A 20,919-nucleotide genomic window follows, 5' to 3' on the forward strand; every position below is an offset into this window, starting at 1 on the left:
AAAGGTGTGCAGCAAGGATGATTGTGACACAACAAAAAGAAAAGACTCCCACGATACAAGACGCTCTAAGCAAAACACATATCATGTGGTGAATAAAAATATAGCTCCAAGTAATGTTACCGATGGATTGAAGACGAAAGAGGGGATGCCTTCCCGGGGCATCCCCAAGCTTAGGCTTTTTGGTGTCCTTGAATTTGTCTTGAGATGCCTTGGGCATCCCCAAGCTTGAGCTCTTTCCACTCTTTATCCCTTTTTCCATGAGAACATCACCCAAAACATAAAAACTTCACAACACAAAACTTAAACAGAAACTCGTGATATCATTAGCACAAGAAAACAAACTACCTCCCCTTTAGGTACTGTAGCAAACTTGCATTCTATTCATATTGGTGTTAGATTGATGTATTCTCACTTTTCCATGGCTAGTACCCCCCGATACTATCCATAGTTTCATCAAAACAACCAACCAACTCAACAAAAACAGACCAGTCTGTAGCAATCTGTATACTTCGTATACTTCTGTTACCTCACAAATTCTGAACAATTACGACTGCCTGGGAAAAAGGCATATCAACCAGAAGCAAAAAGAATCAACTCAAAAGCTCTTTCTGAATAAAAATGAAAAATAATCTCGTGAGTGAAAAGTTTATGTCTTTTTCCAGTAGGATCAAACAACCATCACCAAGACTAGTCCTAAAGGTTTTGCTTGGCTCAAACACAAAAAGAAACACAAAAGACACAATCATAACAAAATTATGATGGTGTGGACGCAACAAAACAGAAAGAAAAAGATAAATTCATTGGGTTGCCTCCCAACAAGCGCTATTGTTTAACGCCCTTAGCTAGGCATAAGGCGATAGAATCACGTATCGTCGTCTTTGGTGCTTAAATCATAAGTAGCCCTCATCATGGATTCATAAGGCAATCTTATTTTCTTTCTAGGAAACTGCTCCATGCCCTTCTTTAAAGAAAATTGAAATCTAATATTCCCTTCCTTCATATCGATGATAGCACCTAAACCAGCGACAAGTAATATGGTTGGGACATAGTACCATTGTAGGAGAGGGGAAAATCCCTCCTATTTGTAGAGATGTCTCGTAGAACAAATAACCAGACTATGACACCAATCATATGAAAATAAATATTTTAATTTTCACGATTGATCATATAAAGGAGAGCCTACGGAAATACTAAATTTCCTTAATATGCACTACAAATTTCTGGCATTTTCTATTAGAGAATGTAAAAATATATATAGTTTTGAAAATACTTTTATTTTACTATTAGCATCTAGATTTATTGTGGAATGGAAGAATTAATTTGTAATTTTTTAACATTGTATAGACGAAGACGCTCATACATACGAACATATACTCACCTGTATAAACACACACATGCACTTTCTACCCCTATGAACACCTCCTAAAAGCTAAGTGGGCATATCATCTTGAGTTGACCAAGCCACTATAGGAGCATCCGTACTCGATGTAAACGTTTGTTCCCAATAATCAAGCATCACCGAAAGGCTGAAATAAATTCATAAAAATGCGAGCATAAATATCAAGTCTATAGGACTTGAGCCCGGGTAGTGTGGATACCACTTTCATCCTAACCAACCCTCAACATGTTGGTTCGCTAATTGGCAGCATTTTGAATAATTGTTTATCTTTGTTTCTCGGTTTTTAATATAGAGATCCAAACATTATTTTTTAAATACTGGGAAATTCTTTTTGGAATACTTAAGTATTAGGAGGACTTAAATTTGTGAGCATATATAGCTCCACCTGAATATACTGCTCAAAATGTTTTCATGGTAATTACATATTTGTAAGAAGAGAGGACATGATATAATCATTTAAACATTTAATGTTTCAGTACACCCCCTAAACACAATGACCACCGAGATGAGCTCATACCCCTGCATAAAAAAGGGTAAGATGCTCTTGTTTAAAAAAACGCTTTGCCCACCCATCAGGGTTATGGGTGTTGTGTTCGTACATAAGAAAAAATGGTGATTATTTTGCAAAGTGTCACTTGTGTCACGTAAAACTGTTTTTCGTCACAAAAAATGTCCTCGCGATATTTTCTGGCCTTCACCCCAACATCAATGAAGGGCCATCACAAAATTTTGGATAATACCACTTTTGCATCACGCAACATCGTATCTTTGGTGATGAACCTAAATTTGTCATTGACGACCGTCTTTGATGACATGCCAAATTGTCACCTATGATGGGCCATGGGTGTTTCTCAGACGGTGTCTTGTGATGACTCTGTGGACTTCCTGTTGAGGAACGTCGCAAGGCAAACAAAAAAATTCCTACGCGCACGAAGACCTATCATGGTGATGTCCATCTACGAGAGGGGATTTCCGATCTACGTACCCTTGTAGATCGCACAGCAGAAGTGTTAAGAAACGCGGTTGATGTAGTGGAACATCCTCACGTCCCTCGATCCGCCCCGCGAACCGTCCCACGAACCGTCCCGCGATCCGTCCCACGATCCGCTCCAATCTAGTGCCGAACGGACGGCACCTCCGCGTTCAGCACACGTACAGCTCGACGATGATCTCGACCTTCTTGAACCAGCAAGAGAGAAGGAGAGGTAGATGAGTTCTCCGGCAGCGTGACGGTGCTCCGGATGTTGGTGGTGATCTAATCTCAACAGGGAGCTCCGCAGAAACGCAATCTAGAGGTAAAACCGTGGAGGTATGTGGTCGGGCTGCCGTGGCAAAAGTTGTCTCAAATCAGCCCTAAAACCCCACTATATATAGGAGGGAGGGAGGGGAGGAGGCAGCCTCAAAACCTAAAGGTTTGGCCGAAATTGGAGGTGGAGGAGTCCTACTCCAATCCTACTTGGAGTAGGATTCCACCTTCCCACTTGGAAACTCTTTCCACCTTGTGTTTTTTCCTTCTGAAACCTTATGGGCCTTAGTGGGAACTTATTCCAGCCCACTAGGGGCTGGTTTATCTCTTCCCATAGTCCATGAGACCCCTTGGGGCGTGACACCCCTCCTGATGGTCAACGGCACCCCTCCCGGCACTCCCAGTACACTACCGATGAGCCCGAAACTTTTCCGGTAATGCACGAAAACCTTCCGGTAACCAAATGAGGTCATCCTATATATCAATCTTCGTTTCCAGACCATTCCGGAAACCCTCGTGACGTCCGTGATCTCATTCGGGACTCCGAACAACATTCGGTAACCAACCATATAACTCAAATACGCATAAAACAATATCGAACCTTAAGTGTGCAGACCCTGCGGGTTCGAGAACTATGTAGACATGACCCGAGAGACTCCTCGGTCAATATCCAATAGCGGGACCTGGATGCCCATATTGGATCCTACATATTCTACGAAGATCTTATCGGTTGAACCTCAGTGCCAAGGATTCATATAATCCCGTATGTCATTCCCTTTGTCCTTGGGTATGTTACTTGCCCGAGATTCGATCGTCAGTATCTGCATACCTATTTCAATCTCGTTTACCGGCAAGTCTGTTTACTCGTTCCGTAATACAAGATCCCGCAACTTACAATAAGTCACATTGCATGCAAGGCTTGTGTGTGATGTTGTATTACCGAGTGGGCCCCGAGATACCTCTCCGTCACACAGAGTGACAAATCTCAGTCTCGATCCATACTAACTCAACGAACACCTTCGGAGATACCTGTAGAGCATCTTTATAGTCACCCAGTTACGTTGCGACATTTGATACACACAAAGCATTCCTCCGGTGTCAGTGAGTTATATGATCTCATGGTCATAGGAACAAATACTTGACATGCAGAAAACAGTAGCAACAAAATGACACGATCAACATGCTACGTCTATTAGTTTGGGTCTAGTCCATCACATGATTGTCCTAATGATGTGATCCCGTTATCAAGTGACAACACTTGCCTATGGTTAGGAAACCTTGACCATCTTTGATCAACGAGCTAGTCAACTAGAGGCTTACTAGGGACAGTGTTTTGTCTATGTATCCACACATGCACTGTGTTTCCAATCAATACAATTATAGCATGGATAATAAACGATTATCATGAACAAAGAAATATAATAATAACTAATTTATTGTTGCCTCTAGGGCATATTTCCAACAGTCTCCCACTTGCACTAGAGTCAATAATCTAGTTCACATCACCATGTGATTCCAACGAATCCAACACCCATATAGTTATGGGGTCTGATCACGTCTTTCTCATGAGAGAGGTTTTAGTCAACGATTCTGAAACTTTCAGATCCGTGTGTTCTTTACAAATCTTTATGTCATCTTATAGATGCTGCTACTATGTGTTATTCGGGAATACTCCAAATATCTACTCTACTATATGAATCTATTTCACTACTCATAGTCATTCGGATTAGTGTCAAAGCTTGCATCGACGTAACTCTTTACGACGAACTCTTTAACCACCTCCATAATCGAGAAAAATTCCTTAGTCCATCAGTTACTAAGGATAAATTTTGACCGCTGCTAGTGATTCAATCATGGATCACTCTCTGTACCTCTCAACAGACTTTGAGTCAAGGCACACATCAGGTGCGGTACCCAGCATGGCATACTTCAGATTCAACGGCCAAGGCATAGAAGACGACCTTCGTTTATTCTCTTTATTCTGCCGGGGTCGGGTTTTGAGTCTTACTCAAATTCACACCTTACAACGCAACCAAGAACTTCTTCTTTCCTGATCTATTTTGAACTCCTTCAAAAACTTGTCAAGGCATGCATCTTGTTGAAACTTCTATTAAGGGCTTTCGATCTATCTCCATAAATCTTTGATGCTCAACGTTCAAGTAGCGCAATCCAGGTATTCCTTTGAAAAACTCCTTTCAAACAACCTTGTATGCTTTACAGAAATTCTACATTACTTCTGATCCACAATATGTCAACCACATATACTTATCAGAAATTCTATAGTGCTCCCACTCACTTCTTTGGAAATACAAGTTTCTCATAAACCTTGTACAAACCCAAAATCTTTGATCATCTCATCAAGTGTATATTCCAACTCCGAGATGGTTGCACCAGTCCATTGAAGGATCGCTGGAGCTTGCATACTTGTTAATATCTTTAGGATCGACAAAACCTTCTGGTTGTATCACATACAATGTTTGCTCAAGGAAACCGTCGAGGAAACAATGTTTTGACATCCTATGTGCAATATTTCAAAAATAATGCAACAACTACTAACATAATTCTAACAGACTTTTAGCATCGCTACGAGTGAGAAAGTCTCACCATAGTCAACTGTTTGATCATGTCGGAAACATCTTTGCTACAAGTCGAGCTTTTCTTAATAGTGACTTATCACCATCGTCGTATGTCTTCCTTTTAAAGATCCATCTTTACTCAATAGTCCTATGACCATCAAGTAGTTCTTCCAAAGTCTACACTTTGTTTTCATACATGGATCCTCTCTCGGATTTCATGGCCTCCAGCCATTTGTCAGAATCCGGGCCCACCATCGCTTCTCCACAGCTCGTAGGTTCATTATTGTTCAGCAACATGACCTCCAAGATAGGGTTACCATACCACTCTGTAGTAGTACGCGACCTTGTCGACCTACGAGGTTTGTAGTAACTTGATCCGAAGCTCAATGATCACCATCATCAGCTTCCACTTCAATTGGTGTAGGCGCCACAGGAACAACTTCCTGCGCCCTGCTACACAGTGGTTGAAGTGATGGTTCAATAACCTCATCAGGTTCTATCACCCTCCCACTCAATTCTTTCGAGAGAAACCTTTCCTCGAGAAAGGATCCGTTTCTAGAAACAAACACTTTGCTTTCGGATCTGAGATAGGAGATGTACCCAACTGTTTTGGATATCCTATGAAGATGCATTTATCCGCTTTGGGTTCGAGCTTATCAGACTGAAACTTTTTCACATAAGTGTCGAAGCCCCAAACTTTCAAGAAACGACAGTTTAGATTTCTCCAAACCTCAGTCTATACTGTGTCATCTCAACGGAAATACGCGGTGCCCTATTTTAAAGTGAATGCGGTTCTCTCTAATGCATAACCCATAAACGATAGTGGTAATTCGATAAGAGACATCACACTATGCACCATATCAAATAGGGCGTGGCTAAGACGTTCAGACACATCATCACACTATGATGTTCCAGGTGGCATGAACTGCGAAACAATTTCCACATTGTCTTAACTGCGTACCAAAACTCGTAACTCAGATATTCATTTCTATGATCATATCGTAGACAGTTTATCTTCTTGTTACGACGAACTTCACTCTAAAACAGAATTGAACTTTTCAATATTTCATACTTGTGATTCATTAAGTAAATACTCTTGTATCTACTCAAATCGTCATTGAAGTAAGAACATAATGATATCGAGTGCGTGCCTCAGCACCCATTAGACTGCATACATCAAAATGTATCACTTCCAACAAGTTACTATCTTGTTTCATCTCAATGAAAACAAGGCCTTGCTCATGTGGTATGATCTGCATGTCACTAGTGATTCAAAATCAAGTGAGTATAAAGATCCATCAGCATGGAGCCTCTTCATGCAATTTATACCAACATGACTCAAGCCGCAGTGCCACAAGTAAGTGGTACTATCATCATTACCTCGTATCTTTTTGGCACCAATATCATGAACATGTGTAACACTACGATCGAGATTCAGTAAACCATTAAAGGTGATTATTCAAGCAAATAGAGTAACCATTATTCTCTTTAAATGAATAATCGTATTGCAATAAACACGATCCAATCATGTTCATGGTTAACGCAAGAAAAAGATAACAATTATTTAGGTTTAACACCAATCCCGATGGTAGAGGGAGCGTGCGACGTTTGATCATATCAACCTTGGAAACACTTCCAACACGTATCGTCACCTCGCCTTTAGCTAGTCTCCGTTTATGTCGTAGCTTTCATTTCGTGTTACTAATCACTTAGCAACCGAACCGGTATCAAATACCCTCGCGCTACTAGGAGTACTAGTAAAGTACACATCAACATCATGTATATCAAATATACTTCTTTCGACTTTGCCAACCTTCTTATCTACCAAGCATCTAGGGTAGCTCCGCTTCAGTGACCGTTCCCCTCATAACAGAAGCACTTAGTCTCGGGTTTGGGTTTAATCTTGGGTCTCTTCATTAGTGCAGCAACTGTTTTGCCGATTCACGGAGTATCCCTTCTGGCCCTTGCCTTTCTCGAAACTTAGTGGTTTTACTAACCATCAACTATTGATGCTCCTTCTTGATTTCTACTTTCGCAGTGTCAAACATTACGAATCGCTCAAGGATCATTGTATCTATCCATGATATGTGATAGTTCATCACGAAGATCTCACAGCTTGGTGGCAGTGACTTTGGAGAACCATCACTATCTTATCTGGAAGATTAACTCCCACTTGATTCAAGTGATTGTCGTACTCAGACAATCTGAGCACACGCTCAATGATTGAGCTTTTTTCCTTTACTTTGTGGACAAAGAATCTTGTCGGAGGTCTCATACCTCTTAACAAGGGCGCAATCATGAAATCACAATTTCATCTCTTTAGAACATCTCTTATGTTCCGTGACGTTTCAAAACTTCTTCGGCGCCTTGCTTCTAAGCCATTAAGTATTTTGCACTGAACTATCGCATAGTCATCAGAAACGTGTATGTCGGATGTTCACAACATCCACAGACGACGCTCGAGGTGCAGCACACCGACTGGTGCATTAAGGACATAAGCCTTCTGCGCAGCAATGAGGACAATCCGCAGTTTTACAAACTCAGTCTGCAAAGTTTGCTACTATCAACTTTCAACTAAATTTTCTCTAGGAACATATAAACACAGTAGAGCTATAGCGCAAGCTACATCGTAATTCGCAAAGACCATTAGACTATGTTCATGACAATTAGTTCAATTAATCATATTACTTAAGAACTCCCACTCAAAAAGTACATCTCTCTAGTTATTTGAGTGGTACATGATCCAAATCCACTATCTCAAGTCCGATCATCACGTGAGTCGAGAATAGTTTCAGTGGTAAGCATCTCTATGCTAATCATATCAACTATACGATTCATGCTCGACCTTTCGGTCTCATGTGTTCCGAGGCCATGTCTGCACATGCTAGGCTCGTCAAGCTTAACCCGAGTGTTCCACGTGTGCAACTGTTTTGCACCCGTTGTATGTGAACGTTGAGTCTATCACACACGATCATCACGTGGTGTCTCAAAACAAAGAACTGTCGCAACGGTGCATAGTCGGGGAGAACACAATTTCATCTTGAAATTTTAGTGAGAGATCACCTCATAATGCTACCGTCGTTCTAAGCAAGATAAGGTGCATAAAGGATTAACATCACATGCAATTCATAAGTGACATGATATGGCCATCATCACGTGCTTCTTGATCTCCATCACCAAAGCACCGGCACGATCTTCTTGTCACCGACGTTACACCATGATCTCCATCATCATGATCTCCATCAACGTGTCGCCATCGGGGTTGTCATGCTACTCATGCTATTACTACTAAAGCTATGTCCTAGCAATATAGTAAACGCATCTGCAAGCACAAATGTTAGTTTAAAGACAACCCTATGGCTCCTGCCGGTTGCCGTACCATCGACGTGGAAGTCGATATTAACTATTACAACTTGATCATCTCATACATCCAATATATCACATCACATTGTTGGCCATATCACATCACAAGCATACCCTGCAAAAACAAGTTAGACGTCCTCTAATTGTTGTTGCATGTTTTACGTGGTGACCATGGGTATCTAGTAGGATCGCATCTTACTTACGCAAACACCACAACGGAGATATATGAATTGCTATTTAACCTCATCCAAGGACCTCCTCGGTCAAATCTGATTCAACTAAAGTTGGAGAAACCGATACTCGCCGGTCATCTTTGAGCAACGGAGTTACTCGTAGCGATGAAACCAGTCTCTCGTAAGCGTACGAGTAATGTCGGTCCGAGCCGCTTCGATCCAACAATACCGCGGAATCAAGAAAAGACTTAGGAGGGCAGCAAAACGCACATCACCGCCCACAAAAACTTTTGTGTTCTACTCGAGAAGACATCTACGCATGAACCTAGCTCATGATGCCACTGTTGGGGAATGTCGCATGGCAAACAAAAAATCTCCTACGCGCACGAAGACCTATCATGGTGATGTCCATCTATGAGAGGGGATTTCCGATCTACGGACCCTTGTAGATCACACAGCAGAAGTGTTAAGAAAAGCGGTTGATGTAGTGGAACGTCCTCACGTCCCTCGATCCGCCCCGCGAACCGTCCCACGAACCGTCCCACGATCCGTCCCACAATCCGCTCCAATCTAGTGCCGAACATACGGCACCTCCGCGTTCAGCACACGTACAGCTAGACGATGATCTCGACCTTCTTGAACCAGCAAGAGAGAAGGAGAGGTAGATGAGTTCTCCGGCAGCGTGACGGTGCTCCGAATGTTGGTGGTGATCTAATCTCAGCAGGGAGCTCCGCAGAAACGCGATCTAGAGGTAAAACCGTGGAGGTATGTGGTCGGGCTGCCGTGGCAAAAGTTGTCTCAAATCAGCCCTAAAACCCCACTATATATAGGAGGGAGGGAGGGGAGGAGGCAGCCTCAAAACCTAAAGGTTTGGCCGAAATTGGAGGTGGAGGAGTCCTACTCCAATCCTACTTGGAGTAGGATTCCACCTTCCCACTTGGAAACTCTTTCCACCTTGTGTTTTTTCCTTCTCAAACCTTATGGGCCTTAGTGGGAACTTATTCCAGCCCACTAGGGGCTGGTTTATCTCTTCCCATAGTCCATGAGACCCCTTGGGGCGATACACCCCTCCTGATGGTCCCCGGCACCCCTCCCGGCACTCCCAGTACACTACCGATGAGCCCGAAACTTTTCCGGTAATGCACGAAAACCTTCCGGTAACCAAATGAGGTCATCCTATATATCAATATTCGTTTCCGGACCATTCCGGAAACCCTTGTGACGTCCGTGATCTCATTCGGGACTCCGAACAACATTCGGTAACCAACCATATAACTCAAATACGCATAAAACAACGTCGAACCTTAAGTGTGCAGACCCTGCGGGTTCGAGAACTATGTAGACATGACCCGAGAGACTCCTCGGACAATATACAATAGCGGGACCTGGATGCCCATATTGGATCCTACATATTCTACGGAGATCTTATCGTTTGAACCTCAGTGCCAAGGATTCATATAATCCCGTATGTCATTCCCTTTGTCCTTGGGTATGTTACTTGCCCGAGATTCGATCGTCAGTATCCGCATACCTATTTCAATCTCGTTTACCGGCAAGTCTGTTTACTCGTTCCGTATGTTGGGGAACGTCGCAAGGGAAACAAAAATTTTCCTACGCGCACGAAGACCTATCATGGTGATGTCCATCTACGAGAGGGGATGAGTGATCTACGTACCCTTGTAGATCGTACAGCAGAAGCGTTAGTGAACGCGGTTGATGTAGTGGAACGTCCTCACGTCCCTCGATCCGCCCCGCGAACAATCCTGCGATCAGTCCCACGATCTAGTACCGAACGGACGGCACCTCCACGTTCAGCACACGTACAGCTCGACGATGATCTCGGCCTTCTTGATCCAACAAGAGAGACGGAGAGGTAGAAGAGTTCTCCGGCAGCGTGACGGCGCTCCGGAGGTTGGTGATGACCTTGTCTCAGCAGGGCTCCGCCCGAGCTCCGCAGAAACGCGATCTAGAGGAAAAACCGTGGAGGTATGTGGTCGGGCTGCCGTGGAAAAGTCGTCTCAAATCAGCCCTAAAACCTCCGTATATATGGGTGGGAGGGAGGGGGCCTTGCCTTGGGGCTCAAGGAGCCCCAAGGGGGTCGGCCGAGTCCAAGGGGGGAGGACCCCCCCCCCAAACCGAGTTGGACTTGGTTTGGTGGGAGGAGTCCCCCTTCCTTCCCACCTCCTTCCCTTTTTTTTCTTTCTCTTTGATTTTTATCTCTATGGCGCATAGGGCACTTGTGGGCTGTCCCACCAGACCACTAAGGGCTGGTGTGCCTCCCTCAAGGCCTATGGGCTTCCCCGGGGTGGGTTGCCCCCCCCCCCCCCCCCGGTGAACTCCCGAAACCCATTCGTCATTCCCGGTACATTCCCGGTAACTCCAAAAACCTTCCGGTAATCAAATGAGGTCATCCTATATATCAATCTTCGTTTCCGGACCATTCCGGAAACCCTCGTGACGTCCGTGATCTCATCCGGGACTCCGAACAACATTCGGTAACCAACCATATAACTAAAATACGCATAAAACGACGTCGAACCTTAAGTGTGCAGACCCTGCGGGTTCGAGAACTATGTAGACATGACCCGAGAGACTCCTCGGTCAATATCCAATAGCGGGACCTGGATGCCCATATTGGATCCTACATATTCTACGAAGATCTTATCGTTTGAACCTCAGTGCCAAGGATTCATATAATCCCGTATGTCATTCCCTTTGTCCTTCGGTATGTTACTTGCCCGAGATTCGATCGTCAGTATCCGCATACCTATTTCAATCTCGTTTATCGGCAAGTCTCTTTACTCGTTCCATAATACAAAGTCCCGCAACTTACACTAAGTCACATTGCTTGCAAGGCTTGTGTGTGATGTTGTATTACCGAGTGGGCCCCGAGATACCTCTCCGTCACACGGAGTGACAAATCCCAGTCTTGATCCATACTAACTCAACTAACACCTTCGGAGATACCTGTAGAGCATCTTTATAGTCACCCAGTTACGTTGCGACGTTTGATACACACAAAGTATTCCTCCGGTGTCAGTGAGTTATATGATCTCATGGTCATAGGAATAAATACTTGACACGCAGAAAACAGTAGCAACAAAATGACACGATCAACATGCTACGTCTATTAGTTTGGGTCTAGTCCATCACGTGATTCTCCTAATGACGTGATCCAGTTATCAAGCAACAACACCTTGTTCATAATCAGAAGACACTGACTATCTTTGATCAACTGGCTAGCCAACTAGAGTCTTGCTAGGGACGGTGTTTTGTCTATGTATCCACACATGTAAATTAGTCTTCATTCAATACAATTATAGCATGGATAATAAACGATTATCTTGATACAAGAATTATAATAATAACTATATTTATTATTGCCTCTAGGGCATAATTCCAACAGTCTCCCACTTGCACTAGAGTCAATAATCTAGCCCTCACATCACCATGTGAATTACATTGTAATAAATCTAACACCCATACAGCTCTTGTGTTGATCATGCTTTGGCCGTGGAAGAGGTTTAGTCAGCGGGTCCGCTACATTCAGATCCGTGTGCACTTTGCATATATTCACGTCCTCTCCCTCGACGTAGTCGCGGATGAGGTTGAAGCGTCGTTTGATGTGTCTGGTCTTCTTGTGAAACCATGGTTCCTTTGCTAAGGCAATGACACCAGTGTTGTCACAAAACAAGGGTATTGGATTCAGTGCGCTTGGCACCACTCCAAGATCCGTCATGAACTGCTTCATCCAGACACTCTCCTTAGCCGCCTCCGAGGCAGCCATGTACTCCGCTTCACATGTAGAATCTGCTACGACGCTTTGCTTGGAACTGTACCAGCTTACTGCACCCCCATTAAGAATAAATACGTATCCGGTTTGCGACTTAGAGTCGTCCGGATCTGTGTCAAAGCTTGCATCGACGTAACCTTTTACGGCGAGCTCTTCGTCACCTCCATACACGAGAAACATCTCCTTACTCCTTTTTAGGTACTTCAGGATATTCTTGACCGCTGTCCAGTGATCCACTCCTGGATTACTCTGGAACCTACCTGTCATACTTATGGCCAGGCTAACATCTGGTCTAGTGCACAGCATCGCATACATGATAGAACCTATGGCTGAAGCATAGGGGACGGAGCGCATATGCTCTCTATCTTCATCAGTTGCTGGGCACTGAGTCTTACTCAATCTCGTACCTTGTAGAACTGGCAAGAACCCTTTCTTGGACTGTTCCATTTTGAACCTCTTCAAAACTTTATCAAGGTATGTGCTTTGTGAAAGTCCTATCAGGCGTTTTGATCTATCCCTATAGATCTTAATGCCTAGAATGTAAGCAGCTTTTCCTAGGTCCTTCATAGAGAAACTTTTATTCAAGTAACCTTTTATGCTCTCCAATAACTCTACATTGTTTCCAATCAGTAATATGTCATCCACATATAATATCAGAAACGCCACAGAGCTCCCACTAACTTTCTTGTAAATACAAGATTCTCCAACCACTTGTATAAACCCAAATGCTTTGATCACCTCATCAAAGCGTTTGTTCCAACTTCGAGATGCTTGCACCAGTCCATAAATGGATCGCTAGAGTTTGCACACTTTGTTAGCATTCTTAGGATCGACAAAACCTTCGGGTTGTATCATATACAACTCTTCCTTGTTTGTGATTGCCCTCTGCTCCAGAAAATTCAGCTCCGCTCTAGAAAATGTAAGCCAAACGGGGTAGCTCCACAATATACCGCTCTGTAAAAAAACTAGAATCTGGGGTCCAACTCCTTGTTTTTTGTGAAGCTCCCTAGGAGGTGCTCCATAGAATTATAGAAGCTGGAGTTGAAAGAAAATTACCCACCACTGCCACCAGTAAGTGGATACCCCTTCGTTTCTTACCTCTCATCCAATCAAATAGATCATTTTCACCAAATTTTCCATTCGTGAAGCTGGAGCTAAATGAGAGCCAAACATTCTCTTGAAATGGTTGCAACTCTTATATGAAACTGCTCTAAAGTGGATTTGATGAAGCGGAGCTGACTTTGATGGAGTGAAGCAGTCCCAAACAGATAGAGTGGAAATAGAGAACCATCAATAAATTTAAAACTTTGTAAGAATCTAATTCTTTGTTTGATAAAGAATCGACACTTCCGATCATTTACAAATGAATATGAATTTCAGTATTGACTAAAGAATGTACACTCACAAATGTATAAAATAGTTCATGCCCATTCGTAAAGAGTAATGGATTATGAATTTTCAATTACAACACAATATTAAAAGAATCATTGTTATCTCAAATTGAAAAATCTAATTAAGACTAAATTTGATGTCACAATAAATGTACAATTTTACCAAAAATATTATCCAATTTCTACTTTTCTGCTTTTCCATAATGTATGAGTTTCTCCAATAATTTTGCAACATAACTTTTTGGCATTTTCCATATTACTACCGCGAATTAGCGATTATTTCCTCACTTTGTATTGGACATATATCAAATTTGTACATTGCCAATGATCATCGTCGTGCTTTCATTCAGATGCGGAAAAAGTGACCGTGAATTTGGAATGTACACTTATAATTTGAAACTGTCAATTGATTTGTGAGGTTTATTACTTTTTCAAAGTATAGGAAATACAAACTTTTTGACTCAAGATCGCTAGCCCGTGCAGGTGCACAGGTTGATGCACTAGCTAGTTTGAATGAATGGAGTAGTAGTTGACTGGCGTGAAGGCAAACTGGAGCTTTATTTAATTATTCAATGGAGAAACTTTTACAACTCGCAACACAATGCACAACCAAGTAGACATGCGCTTAGAAAACATGAATCGATCTTCAAAACATGCATGCATTTGCATTTGCATTTGCAGGAGAAGAATTCAGAGACGAGGTCTTGAAAACACGGCGTCACGCAGCGCATAGTTGGCACGGGTAAGACCAAGGTACTCCGCGGTGAGAGGCTTGAAGACACGCTGCTGGTCTGACTCTAGCGCGGCCGCGAGGCGAGGCCATATGAAGGCGCTGATGATCCACGTTCCTGGGTTTCCCGGCTTGGCGGAGACGCACAGAAACCCCGTGCACAGCCTCCCGAGGTTGGCGTCCACCGGCATCGCCAGCGCGGCGTGGCCGAAGCCGAAGTCGGTGTCGTTGGGGAAGGTCGTCCATACCGTCTGCGTTATCGTGGGGCTGCCGAGACCGATGAAGGACGTCTCGATGAACTTTTGTGGCTTGTGCACCTCCAGCCAGTCCACCATGTCCTGGTACAGCTCGTCGTAGTTGACGGACGTGATGGCCTCCCGCACCATGCTCGCCACCTCCACCAGCGGCTTGCTCAGCACCGTGCCCACAGCCTCGTCCGCCAGCACGTACGACGTCACGTTCCCTGCGTAGTTGCGCAACGCCGACCGGAGCTCTGGAGATGACACCCGCTTTCGGCCGTCCACCCACCAGAGCATGCGGCACCGCTTCTCGGCCTCGGGCAGCAGCTTGGACGCGTCCACGATACCTGTCAGGAATCGTCTATGACTTTACTCTTGAACTTATTTAATACCGTATGTAATATATGAATGCATGAATCGATTGATGCAAAGGTCGGGTGGTTTGCTCCTCCTTTTTCTAAAAAAGAAAAAGATACCTGCAAGGACCTTCCACAGGTACGCCGACACCGCCTGGACGCGCGTCGCCTGCTGGCCCTCCGTGCTCGCCGCCTCGCGCAGCATTGCGATGTCGCGCTCCTCCACGTAGTAGAGCCGCTCGATGAAGCTTGCCTCCGCCGTCAGGGCGTTCACCTCGTGCTCGTGGTCCCACTGGGTGAACATGCCGTCCAACGACGGGTCGTACTGCGGCGGCTCACGAGGGCTGAACAGCGACCGGTCGTGGCTGGGTCCGCCCTCGGAGATGGTCCCTGACCGCACCAGCTCCGACCACATCCTCACCAGCATGATCCCGACGTTCCCGTCGCCGATAAGGTTGTTGGTCGCCCACACGACGGCGAAGCCCCCGCAGGTGAAGGACACCAGCTGCACTGAGAGCGGCACCTCCGCCGCGTACGGCAGCTGGATCCTCTTCAGCGACTCCTCCGACAGGCCCCAGTCCAGGGTCCACAGCTCCACGCCGGCGTCTCCCACGATGAGCTCCGTTCCTTGGTTGAAGCAGTGGAGCTCGGGCATGCCGGAGCTCGGATTGACCGCGATGCGCCCAGCCATGGGATAGAAATAGTTGAGGAAGGACGGCAGGTGGGCGTCGAAGGCGGCCACAACGGAGTTGAAGTCGCCGGTAGGAGGCTTGGGGTAGACGCACGTCACCGACCCTTGTGCCGAGTTGGGGTAGAGGTCCAGGTTATTGAAGGCGGCCACATGCGGCTTGATGGAGGGGTCAGAGGCTTTCACCAGCCGCCGGCTCAACACCCTGATGGGCAACCCATTGCCTGCACTCGCGCGCTTAGGCAAACCCATTGATTCCTAGTTAGTGCTCCGAAGCTATTTGGTCTCAAATGATCAGCCAGAGAGCAAGGTGTGGATGAGTAGTGCATTACAATGGTCCTTATTTATAGGGAACCACTAGCGTTTCATCAGAGTATACTGATGCCTACTCCCACACCATACGCATTGAATTGCATTCATTGAAGCGTCCGACTGAGCCAGGAAAACATATGAATGCATCAATGTATTCCCAACTCACGGCAATAACTCTATTTTCTTTTGTTTTTTGCAAGTTGTGATTTGCTTCTACTAGTATAGGACTAAGTATAGAATAAGTACAGAAATTAATGTTTCTCAGAAATTAGGAGAATAACTCCTTTTTTTATTTATAGGGCTGCCAATAGCGTGTATTATTATAAGTTAGTATAATGCATATGATACTAGTATTGTATATTACACATTTTATCAAAATAATTGTACTTAGGAAGCATTAGACTAGTTCTTTTCAACTATAATTATTTAGATACAGAAAAAGTACTACCTTGAGTGATCTTATTTATTGTCGTGTAATGCATAATGCGTATGGAGACTTGTTATAATCAGTCATATGATTCCCGAGCGAGTTTTCTATTTTACGCGGGCTTACATCAACAAGTGATACATGTGCAGCATACGCGGGGAAGCTCGATGTGCTGCTCGAAACATTAGTAATTATATACAATTATCAAGCAGTATGAGATATATCCAGGCCAAATAAATTGCAGAATTTGCTTTTGGAGGCTCCATGAAGGCCATGCAGAATTCATAATTCACGAAAAATTCGTAATTTTACATTTTAAAAAAATTCTGATAAAAATACAAAGTAGATGAAGGCCTAGTGCACAAGTGTGCAAATTTCACGACGAAATACGAAGAAATGAGGGTTGTGCAAAAAAGACAAATATGTGGCTTCTTAACACATGATAATATTCATCTTTTCGGATCATGAATTTGTCTTTTTTGTACATGTCGCACTTCAACGTATTTCATAATGAAATATTACACACATATGCCTCACATACTTATTTACTTGTACAATTTTTTCAGATATTTTGACACTGAAATTTTTGAATTATCATTTTTTTTTAAAAAACCGGCCTCCATGGAGACGGAGAGCCAAACGTACATTCCCAATAAATTGGGGCCAAGAACCTCATGTATGTAAGAAAAGCTAAGGGCATCTCCAGGGCGACGCACAAATTTTCTCCCGCATCCGTACGCGGACAGGGAGGTCAGTCTGTAAACACGCGAGATCACCATCCAACAGTAGTCACATATATTTTAACAATAGTTTTGACCAACAAGACAAAATTTGTGCAAACACGGCCGGATTTCATATAAACATGACAGATTTTAAACAAACCGGGCGAAAACATTTACATTTTGAACATATTTTTACTAAAAGATAACACTATGTGCACGTACGGTCCATGGAGCTCCACTCCCACGACACAGATACACTCCAATTCCACCGCTCATTGGAAGGGAACCGCTGGATGCTTCAGCCAGAGGGGAAGAGGGATCCTCCGCTTCCGTGGAGCCCAGACCAGGGCGCCATTGGTCTAAGATAGAGAACCGGGTAGATCATCGGATCTACAAGCGACGGCGCACCGACAGTGCCCGGCATGTGATACAAGCCGTGATGGCCTCCCATGTTCCAATTTCTCTCGATGTTAGCAGCGGACTCTGACATGTCGGCCACCGAATCATCGATCTTCGTGCAACTGGCTTCTTTCTCTATCAGGAAGTTCTGGTCACGCACGCGTTGACTGTGGGCACAGGAGTCGCGATACGACGCGACGCCTTTGACGACATCGACAATGCTCGGGCCGCCCTACTCCCCGCCCTGTCGGCCTGGAGTGACCCATCACTCCTTCTCGAGCTAACTTGGAGTGGCGAGTTGCTGAACCAAGCACCGGCTTGGCAGCACCTCGCTCCATCGAGCTTGGCGCAGGACGTGGAGCAATGAGCTGCGTCGCTTGTATCCGGCGGACTCGGCAGGCCACCCAGCCGGCTTTTATGCTGGAGAACTGGTTGTCTTGTTTGTCCGATTGCATTGAAAGGGTGGAGAAGGAGGATTTGGGGAGCGGACTTGGTGGTACAATTCTTGCCCGGCGCCTTGCCTCATTTAAATAGAGGACGGGATGGGAGGAGCTTGATTGGCATTGCATTTAATGTTGGCCCGCTCGTAAACGGATGTGTGGACGGAGTAGGTTCCTCGGCTTTCACGGGGTTTAATGGAGGCATTTGAATGCGACGGGGAGGCGTGTTCTGTCGGGCGTGCAATGGGTGGCGCCCTCGGCCGTGAGACGTCATCAATGTGGAAAGGTGCGCTCTACGGCGGCATGAATGTAGCCAGCTGGCGCGGGGTGGAAACACACGGACGAAGGAGTGGTTTGTGTGGGCTAAGGCAGTCACATACGGTCTCTGAACTCCCGCAGAAACCACCGACGTTTGTTTCCGGATTGCTGGGAAAAGTACGTCCGGACTGTGCCGTGGACTGATACAACACTCCGTTGGATGGCTTCCGCAGTCCGGCATGTCCGGATGTCTCCCTATCGCCCCACGTATGAACCCGATAAGGGGGGTGCTGGTCATCCCCAGATTTTGGGACGGGTTTTTCAATGTGGTTGGATACAATTTTTCTATTTTGACAGTGACTGGCCAGCCAGCTCGGACATTTAGGGCGGTTATGGCGGCTCCAGTTCTATATGCTCATGTTAGCGTACCATACACTTGTACATGTACCATATTGTTGTAGTTAGTCCTAGTCTTCAGGATCCCAACCGCCTCCCTCCACGATGGCCTGCGTGCCTATCCACTCGGGAGACCAGGCGAGGGGGTTGGCTCCATATATACCTGTAACAGCCATGCATAATATATATCGGTAGTTCTATCCTCCCTCTCTCGTTTAGCTTGGTATCAGACGCTATGGCGTTCGAAGACATCTTTGGCGACCTCCCACCCCCGGCTGACCACTCCTCCTCTCCGTCGGTGACCTCTCCTCCTCTACCGCCCCCCGCTACTGCTTCCTCTCACACCTCTGAGATCATCACCGAGCTGCACACTCCCCCACCACCCCCTGCTGCAACTCCCCTCGGTATCCACAACGACCACATCCCCAACCATGTCAAGTTCAAACTTGATCCAGCCGAGAACAACTACACCAAGTGGCGCATGTTCTTCAACCTCGTCCTCCTCCAGTACCGTGTCCAGGACCACGTCACGCGCCCGCCGCCTCCCAACCCCGATGCCGACTGGCTGGCCGTCGACCAGCGGCTCATGCTCTGGATCTACTTCACCCTCTCCGACAACCTGCTCGAGCTCATCATGGGTGGCGCCGTCGACGCGTACACCGCCTGGACTCGCATCCAGGACTACTTCCTGGCCAACCAAGGTGCTCGCTACCTCCACCTCACTCGGCAGTACCGGAACCTAAAGCAAGGCGACCCCTCCGTGTCCGACTACGCCCGTCGTCTGAAGACCCTTGCGGACGGCCTTGCTGACATAGGTAACCCGGTGTCTGACCATGACCTCACCATGCAGCTTCTTCATGGTCTGGACAACCAGTTCGACACGATCCGCACCATCTTGGGGGATCAGTCACCGCTGCTGCCCTTCGACGTCACTCGCTCCCGTCTCGATCTCACCGAGTACACCATCAACCTCCGTGCGGCAGAGGCCAGCTCCTCCTCCCTCACCATCTCTGGCGGCTCCGCGCGCGGCGTTCGATCGCGGGGATCGCGGCGACCGTGGTGACCGCGGCGATCGCGGCTCTGGCAACCGCGGCTCTGGCGGTCGTGGCACTGGCGGCCGTGGCAATGGCGGCGGCGATCGTGGCCGCGGTTGTGGTCGCCAAGGTGGTCGCGGCCGTGGCCGTCCTGACTCCGGTGGCCGCGGGTCCTCCTCCACACCACCCACACCATGGACGGGGTACTTTGCCCCGTATGGCATGGCCCTGCCCGCCCCGCGCCCTGGCTGGATTCCTCCTAACGCCGCCGGCGTCCTCGGACCACGCCCCGGCGTCCACTCCCAGGCGTATCCCCTGATGCTCTCCTGCCCATCTACATCACCTGCACCTCTGGCTCCTCCATCGCCCTACCAGTTCCCTGCGCTATCATGGGACCATGCTGCCCTCCTTCATCAGGCCTACAGCCAACACGGGCTCCCTTCTCACAGCAGCGACTGGATCCTCGACTCCGGCGCATCCACGCACGTCACTGGTAATCCTGGCACCCTCTCCTCGTTTCGTCCTTTCCCGAAGCATTTTTCTCCTAGTCTCATTGTTGGCAATGGTGATCGCCTTCCCATCATCGGAACGGGTTCCACTACTCTTCCTCCCACCAACCTCTCTCTCAAAGACGTGGTTGTTTGCCCGGGCATTGTCCAAGACCTTATTTCTGTTCGCAAGTTATCTACTAACAATAAGGTTTCTGTTAATCTTAACCCTCATGGTTTCTCTGTGAAGGACCTCCACACCAGGACTCCGCTCATGACGTCCAGTAGTCCCGGCCCTCTGTACCCCTTCTATGGCACCTCCTCCTCATTCGGCAAGCCGGCTGCCTTCACCACCACCGGCGACTTATGGCATCAACGGCTTGCCCATCCGGGCAAAGCCTCCTTAGATTTCCTTTCTCGCACTTTCTTACCCGATTGTAATAATGTTGCTCGCTCCCCTGTTCCTCTTGCCAACTTGGGCGTCAACCT

General features: G+C 46.2%; 1 protein-coding gene across 1 annotated transcript; it reads right to left on the minus strand.

Annotated features, from left to right (window-relative positions):
- Positions 1–14,480: 14,480 nt before the first annotated feature.
- LOC123408913 (coniferyl alcohol acyltransferase-like) lies at positions 14,481–16,286 on the minus strand. Its single transcript, XM_045101937.1, has 2 exons — positions 15,387–16,286; positions 14,481–15,257 (listed from the first exon to the last, which is right to left on the minus strand). Exons 1-2 carry the CDS (start codon positions 16,204–16,206, stop codon positions 14,632–14,634), a joined length of 1,446 nt encoding a protein of 481 aa, XP_044957872.1. The 5' UTR covers positions 16,207–16,286; the 3' UTR covers positions 14,481–14,631.
- Between the last annotated feature and the right edge of the window lie 4,633 nt (positions 16,287–20,919).

The sequence above is a fragment of the Hordeum vulgare genome, chromosome 7H (genome assembly GCF_904849725.1).
Source record: "Hordeum vulgare subsp. vulgare chromosome 7H, MorexV3_pseudomolecules_assembly, whole genome shotgun sequence".
NCBI lineage: Eukaryota > Viridiplantae > Streptophyta > Magnoliopsida > Poales > Poaceae > Hordeum > Hordeum vulgare.